At 42.8% G+C, this 8,339-nt stretch overlaps 1 protein-coding gene across 2 annotated transcripts in view; it reads left to right on the forward strand.

Annotated features, from left to right (window-relative positions):
* The window catches only part of PELI2 (pellino E3 ubiquitin protein ligase family member 2), a 66,082-nt gene extending 60,349 nt beyond the window's left edge, over nucleotides 1–5,733 (forward strand). For both annotated transcript variants that reach the window (XM_053980674.1, XM_053980675.1), the window contains 3 exons: nucleotides 1,328–1,525; nucleotides 1,825–2,013; nucleotides 5,107–5,733. In XM_053980674.1, coding sequence (XP_053836649.1) covers nucleotides 1,328–1,525; nucleotides 1,825–2,013; nucleotides 5,107–5,688 — 969 coding nt within the window. In that variant the 3' untranslated portion in view covers nucleotides 5,689–5,733. The remainder of the gene's footprint in view (nucleotides 1–1,327; nucleotides 1,526–1,824; nucleotides 2,014–5,106) is intronic.
* Nucleotides 5,734–8,339: the final 2,606 nt, after the last annotated feature.

Raw genomic sequence — 8,339 nt, forward strand, 5'->3', positions numbered from 1 at the left:
CTGTGCAGGAAGCTGATCCCATTTTGTGCTTGTGCTGAGCCCTGTGATGTGGAGACAGTAACTGGATGTGTCACTGGAGACAGGAATTCTGACACGTCTTAGACTGCAACCCTGCAAACAGAGCTTGAAGCAGAGAGAAGCACAGGAGAGATCCCTGCACTATTTCTGTCAATCCAGTTGTGACAAAGCTTACATGTGGATAATATTCATTTCCTTGACTCTTGAACAATGTTTCTTTAAAGCAGGTTTAGTTTGCAGAGATGTTTGTTAATGATGGAACCGTACATGGCTCCCCATAGCTGGCTTGAAAGAGCAAGATCTGAGCAGAATGGAACTTCTTGGGGGACAATGAGATCATGTTTAGTGAGGAGGTTATTTAATATCAATGTAGATACCTGATACTGAAGGTAGTTTCATGTGAAGAGTATTCCTAATTCTTTTTGATCACAAGGTGTCTGTAAAATTAGTATTCTGTTCCACTTCTTGTTCCTCAGCTCCACTTTCCCAGTTAAGCTCAAAGTTGGTGTAACACTAATTTGCCTGTAGAAATATTGATAAAGCCTCACTGTCTGGCAGTCAGATCCTTCCATCCATGTAGTCATGAAGTTTTCTGTCCCAGATGTTTCCAGATTTAGAATTAAAATTTTTAGCTGAATACATAGGAAAATTTTCCTGTCTGCTGATAAGTATGTTTCATTTCTGCTCAAATCAAGAAAGATTTAATTCTGTTAGTCATGCCATGTGCATGATTAGGAATGAATTTCAACACAGGGTGGGTTTTGCCTGACAGCTCTTCTTTCTGGGACTACAAGTCCTGAAAACATGAAGGTGGATAGCTCTTTGTTATGACATACCAAAACAACCAAATTCTGGGTCTAAAAAAAGTCCTTTATTTTCATGGCGAATGTATTTGGAACTGGAAAATGTGAATAAAACTTGTCAATCCAAGCTAGTGCTTTCTTACCTATCAGATAGCAGTGGTAAGTAATTTGCTGTGGTTGGATGAGGAAATGGCAAGGTGATAATACTTCTTTGGTGACAATACTCTTATCAAACAGATCAGCTGTGTTGATCTGTTTCAAGCAAGCATGAACATCATTTGTGGTAAGTGAAAATTTGTCATTCCGTGTCCGTGTTGTATTTCTGCCTAGCACAAATGTGGAAATACAGGTTAGTCTCTGGTTGGATCTTGTCAACCAAAAATTCAGTAGACAGAAGTTTACTGATGTCATCTGTAAAGTATTAACCTGGCAAAACTGTGTCCTCAATGCTTCATATTTCAGTGGGTATTTCTATTTATACCATTATCTTAATTTTTTTTTTGCAGGTTGGGAGATCTACAGAAAGCCCAATAGACTTTGTAGTAACAGATACTATTTCAGGAAATCAAAATACTGATGAAACCCAGATTACCCAGAGCACCATCTCCCGATTTGCCTGCAGGATTGTTTGTGACAGGATCCCACCATACACAGCAAGGATCTTTGCAGCTGGCTTTGACTCATCTAAAAACATATTCCTTGGTGTAAGTACTGCTAATAATGATGTTACGAGCAAGCTCTGGTTTATATTCTGTTACTTTCAAGCCCCCAAATCTCCTTGTGCTGGTTGATAACTTGTACTGTCATTAGACTTTTATTACTCCAGTGCACCAGCTGCAGTGTTAAGTAGAAACTGCAGTTTTATGTGCCCGAGTTATCACCAGCAAAGACTCGTGGTCATAATTGTCTTTTAACAATGAAGCTGCACTTTAAGAGCTGTTAGAGGATTTCCTTTAGCTCGGTTTGATGTATTTCTGATAGTCACTGTGACTGTCACACATAGGAAAAAGCAGCCAAATGGAAAAACCCTGATGGCCACATGGATGGATTGACAACCAACGGGGTGCTGGTGATGCACCCCAAGGGAGGCTTCACGGAGGAGTCCAAGCCCGGGGTGTGGCGGGAGATCTCCGTCTGTGGGAACGTGTACACGCTCCGGGAGACCAGGTCTGCTCAGCACAGGGGCAAACTGGTGAGTGGGAAGTTGTTGGTTTTTTTATTTTTTTTAAATTTTAGTTGAGGTTGGGATTGAAGGTACTTGAGACGATAATTCGCATTCGGACTCAGGTGTTTATTATTTTTTGTCAATGTTACAGTCTTAACAGCAGTGAGTTCTGTAGTTTTTCATTATCAAGGCACAGAAATGGTTAACTGTCTCTTGTTACAAGGTCTTTTAAGGCTAAACTATCTAATTAAGAAATGACACCTAAATTATTTTCACTTTTAACCCAATAACTAATCTCTCAAAGTTCGCACTGTGGACTTTTCTGTCCAGCTACAAAATGCCACCCAAACCCATGGAGAAGAAGGAAGAAGAAGGTAAAGAAGAACAACCTGCTTCTGCCCTAAAACTTCTAACTTGCTTCATATTTATTACTATATTCTAAAACCCCAAACTCTTAAGTTTTCCACCTGTGATATTACACACTTCTAACCAACTACACACCCATAATCTTAGTGCTATCAATCAATTTTGGAAGCCTGTTCCACGGCTTCAAGTCAAATGTAGTGTTCTCCAGGAAGTCAGAGTCTGTTTGTACAGAAAGTCTAAAAATTTTCAACATCCAGAATGCCAACAGGAAGCGACTGAAATGAATCAAGAGGTACTGTGGATGTGACAGTCTGGTCAGAGAGAGAGAGAAAGCTAGATAAGCTTTTCCATGAATCAGTCTGGGAAGTTTTGGGGAGCTGGAGACAAAGGATGATAATCAAATGGAAACAATCCACAGGTGGTGTTTTGTTACAAGCTGTTTTCCCATAAGGTTGTTTACAAATGGGTGTCTTCTCAGTTAGCCAGTGGTGATGGTGTTTTGATTAAAGGACCAATCAGGTCCACCTGTAGTCAACTAGAGTATAAAAAGGAATGTGTTCCTTATAAAATTATTATTTGCCTTCTGAAAATGCATGGAGTGTGTCACTCTTTATCCATGTCACTTCAACGGTGACAGAGCACTTGTTTTCCTGGCTTTGAATGCAGGCAGGTGGCTGTCCCTGAGTAGTGGCACTGTGAGTGTGTAAATCTGTGTGTTAGAGCAGATTCTGCTCTGCTGTTCTGTTCCTGAGCGTATGGGGGAACACTCAGAACTTTCTGCTAGTGCCACTTTTCCAGCTGAAATAGCACAGAGTGTAAAAGCTAAATAAACTCTGCTCTGGAATGTTCTCCTGGGACATGGGGATGTCTGGAAGTTGCTGCATGGGGAGCTGTCTTTTGCAGTACTGCCAGAAGAGTCCACTTTTGTGCAAAAGCAGTTTGGGTAAGGCAGCTTCTGTTTGATTTACCTGCCACTGGGAAGATAAGAGGAGCCCTGGAAGTATATTCCTGTTTTCTCCTGTGAGGCAGGATGGGCTTTGCTTTCCAGAAGTGAGAGATTTCAGCTGCCAGGGCCCATTTCAGTGGCACATAAAACCAGGAGAGAAGTTCAATGAACTGACTTTGCAACTGTGCCATTGGCTTTGCAGAAAACTGACTGCAGAAAGAGTTAGGGGAATGGAGTTGGGCTGCTCTGCTTTCAGCAGACACCCTTCAGCACACAAATTGCTTTGTCACACGGATGGTGGAAGGCAGATGTTGCCTGGGGACCCGGACAGATGATGTGGCAATTGCAGCCTTTGTACGTGGTTAGCAAAACACCTTTTAGTGCTGCTAAAGAGAGGCACAGCAAAGCAAATGAATCCCCCTCCCTGCATCCAAAACGAGTTGAATTCTCATTTAAATAAAATTGCATGGCACACTGGTATTGATGTGATCAGTATTCATTGATTGGGTTCATAAAACCAAATGCAGGCTGTATAATGAATTGAACACGTTGTATGTGAGGGAGCTTTTTGTTTTGCTGTTTGTGAAGGAATTATCTGAAAAGAGCATCAGATCAAGGTTTCTCTCATCTCTACTTGAACCATTACATTTTTCTGCTGGAATTACTTGGCACTGGTGACCTCTTATCTGTAGTCTGTATTGTACCACTGAGGTGTTTTGTGCAAGGATGATCCACAGTTAATCTGTGAATTTAAACTGGATTAAAATGTAAATGCTGAATTGGTTGTCATTCATAGTATTCTTAGGCAGATGTGATAATTTCATGTGACCTACTTAATGTATTTGTTTGTATTTGGCTGTTTGTTTTGCATTAGTGGTATTTTCTGCATACTTTCTGTGCATAGTAGGTCTGTTTTTCTCTTCAATTTTATAAAGAGTCTTTTTAATATATATTCATCATTAATGAACCAATAGCAAAAGCATGGATTGCTTATATGTTTGTGACATTAAAATACAGAATATTTCAGTCAAGTACAATGTGTGTTTGGCATAATCCCTTGAAAGTGTTGTAAGTACCTGCTTTTAATCAGAGAGAAGCCTTTAGGCAGTGCATGCTGGGGCTGTGTTTGCTTGGAATACCTCATTAAATAAGAGGGCTAATGAGTGGGGTGGGTAATTGTTCATAAGCTGAGCCTGTGTGACTTCAAATTTGTCACCTGAGAAATTCAGCTGGTAATTCTGTCTGCTGCAGTGCTAAGCCATGCAGGTACCTGTGCTGCTGAGGCACACTCTGGGAGCTCATGCTTCTGCAAAGTGCTTGACCCTTGCCACAACCCCAGAACAAATGGTATCTGAGAGGCAGGACAGCTGGCCTGTCCTGGGTAGCAGGTTTTAGTCCAAAAAGGACTGTTTTTTTTTAATATGTGAGCAGCTTCTGTCAGCGTTATGTGGGCAAAGAATTCCAGGAGAGAATCTGCTAATGCAGCCCTCAGGGAATGGCATGTCTTTTCTTCAGTCTATCAGGACTTACTGAAATATGACAAAGGCACAGAGAATCAATATTGGAGAAAAAAATGCATGCTCAGGGGCCCAAAGACTGTATAATAATTTATATTGCAAATGCAAATCCCCTGTACAAGCACAGAATAAGAGATCAGTGCTCGTTACAATCCTAGATATAGGTTAGGAGGTGAGGTGGATTCGGGACAACAGTAAGGCAAAATTAAGCAGTTTAATGCTGAGAAAGGTGATGTGGTGTCTGTAAAAGCTCCCAGGCTAAACAAGCCTCCCCTTGTGTCCTGCCCCCAGGTAGAAAACGAGACCAACATCCTGCAGGACGGCTCCCTGATCGACCTGTGCGGGGCCACCCTCCTGTGGAGAACGGCGGACGGGCTCCTGCACACGCCGACGCAGAAACACATCGAGGCGCTGCGGCAGGAGATCAACGCCGCCAGGCCCCAGTGCCCCGTGGGCTTCAACACCTTGGCCTTCCCCAGCATCGACCGCAAGGACGTGGTGAAGAAGAAGGACGTGGAGGAGAAGCAGCCTTGGGCCTACCTCAGCTGCGGCCACGTGCACGGCTACCACAACTGGGGCCACCGCAGCGACACGGAAGCCAACGAGCGCGAGTGCCCCATGTGCAGAACCGTTGGCCCCTACGTGCCTCTGTGGCTGGGCTGCGAGGCCGGCTTCTACGTGGACGCCGGGCCCCCCACCCACGCTTTCACCCCCTGTGGACACGTGTGCTCCGAGAAAACTGCCAAATACTGGTCCCAGATCCCGCTGCCCCACGGGACTCACGCCTTCCACGCCGCCTGCCCCTTCTGCGCCACGCAGCTCTCCGGCGAGAACAACTGCGTCAAGCTCATCTTTCAGGGCCCCATCGACTGAGAAACCACACGGCAATGACCACAATAAAAGTTTTCTTTAACGGTTTACTGTGAAGATTTTTGCCACTAACTCTAGATTTTACCTTTTTTTATAATGTTGTTAATAGGGGCGGTAGGGTGGGGATGGGGGAAGCGATGAGGAGATGGAGGGACTTGTGGTGGAATTGGGATACATTGATACCTGGAACTTGACAGATATCAGTGGTGTTGCATGCTCGAAAGCAGCATATTCATGGAGTCTTCTTGGTCAAATTGTAGTATATTTGTAATCTTTTTATTAGTACCCTGGATCAGAAAAAGGTGTCTTAAATGATTTTTTTAAGCTAAGATTTTTTAATGGAAAGGTTTTTTCTTCTAAACTTTGACAAGCCTTTAAAACCTATTTTTCAAATCTAGAAGGAACATACAGAATGTAACTGTCTTTAATTTGCAATATAATTTAACTTGAATAGTTTCTCAAGGAGCAAATACAGAATGTGTGGACAACCCATAGGAGAATGTTCACTAGAGATAATTGGATATGTAAGGTAAAAAATAGCTGCCTAAAGTGTAGAGGATAAAAGCTATTAAAATATCTATTATGGTATAACACAGCTGGCCAAAAAGGCATCAAAGATTACTTGAAACTGAGGAAATCCTGTTTGCATTGATTTCCTTTCAGTGTAGTAGATATCCACTGGCTATTAGGTATGGGAGATGGCTGATTATTTTCTGTTGGTTTGGTTTTTTTTCCACTTAACCTGCATCTGGTGAAACCACTTTGCTCTTTTCCATGCTTAGCTCTGGGGTTTAAGCTGATGTTCTGTGTATGTGTAGCCTGGCCTTTTTATTTCTGCTTTGCTTGCCCTCAGTGCTCCTTACCCAGGGCCTTTGGGTGAGTGGAGGCCACAGATTCCCAAAATGGTTTGGGTTGGAAGGGACCTTAAAGCTCATCAGTTCCACTCCCCTGCCGTGGCAGGGACACCTTCCACTGTCCCAGGCTGCTCCAGCCTGGCCTTGGACACTTCCAGGGATCCAGGGGCAGCCACAGCTTCTCTGGGCACCCCAGTGGAGCCAGAGGCGTGTCCAGGCTTTGCTGCAGTGATGAAGGGGTGGTTTAGGTACAGCTGGTACAGAATTTATTTACATCAACCTGAATTCAGGAAAGCACTTAGTCTGTCTTGAAATCTGAGCCCACGGCTGGGACTGTTCAGATTCTCAAGAGCTTCAGTGCATTGCAGTTATTTGCTGTTATGTTTTGAAATAATAATAAAAAAAAAAAGGCAATTTAAAATAAGTTATTTTTTAAGCTCACTTTAAAGCATTTTCACTAGAAGGGAGAGCATAATTTCCAGTTCAGCTGAGCATTTTTGTTCACTTTTCAACTTGCTGCCATCTGTCACCTTTCCTTTTGCAGATTGAGTTGTGTTTGTATCTCTTTTTTTCCCCCAAATGTTTGCAAATCAAACAACATTCAAATGTAATCAAATATATGCACCAGGGTGGTACATCTGAAGTGGATCACTTGAAATTCGTGACTTTTTTAAGAGAGCTGATAAATGTTTACTATGGAAATAATTAAATCAGAATTTCATATGAGGTGTACCCTGCCCACTGTTAGGCTCATTTCATGCAGAATGATAACTCTTGGATTTGTGGGTTTTTTTTTTTCCTTTATGCTTTCTGTACTCTTGGTATCTGAGGTATCAATCTATCCAGGTTAAAAAAAAAAAAAAAATTGGGAGAAATCTATAACATCTCTAGATGAAATTGATCATTCAAGCTCAGTTCTGTTTAATCAACTATAGCTTTTTGCTATATTTGTGCCCTTTGTATAAATATATAATTTATATGATTTTAATATATTCTGTATATATATATACTTGAATTGGCCTGTTCATATTTTGGTTGTAAAATTGTTTTATAGTTAACCTTATAAACATTTTACATGTCCCTTGCCAATGGTGATGGGATTTTGTCTGCTGCTGTTTTTAGTATAATTTTGCTGTATACATGTTCAGCATTTTAATAATTTGAAAATAGCTTTACTTTTCATGCTTTTGCTGTTAAAAAAAAAAAAATAACTCTGCAGCATTTTTTTTCCTAAAAGCCCCAAACTGTACAGTTTTTTTCCCACTCAGTGATTGGAAACAGGATAAACCTTGTTAACCTATATGCTTCTTCCTAGTGCCTTTTCAAAGAGATCCTCTTGTGATTCCATATTCCAAGTCCTTACTCCCAGCCTTGCGGCTCATCTCCACGGAGAGCAGCAGCCCCAGCCAGGTGGGGAAGAAATGCGGACACGGAGGTGCCTCTTCCTCAGCCCCAAGACCCCTGCAGGTTCCTCAGGTCCCACAGTCACTCCTGCTTAGCAGATACCTCATCTGGGAGAGGCGGCCTCACTCCTCCCTCCCTGCTGGACTCACTCCCTGCAGCTCCCCCCGTGTGGCCCCGAGGCTGAGCTGAGCAGGGTCTGCACGTGGGGTCCTCTCCTCTGAGCCCCCAGGGATTGGAAACACCCAGGCACCACCTCCCTCCCCCAGCTGCTTTAGTCCTTCCCTTCACTTGCAGTTGAATTGCTGCTTCAGGGCTTCATATCCCTTCTGCTCCCTGTGGAAGGTGAATGTACGGTGTTGGAAGAATCCTCACTGGAAACACAGCACACCATCAGCC

This window comes from Vidua macroura, chromosome 6 (genome assembly GCF_024509145.1).
Source record: "Vidua macroura isolate BioBank_ID:100142 chromosome 6, ASM2450914v1, whole genome shotgun sequence".
Lineage (NCBI taxonomy): Eukaryota > Metazoa > Chordata > Aves > Passeriformes > Viduidae > Vidua > Vidua macroura.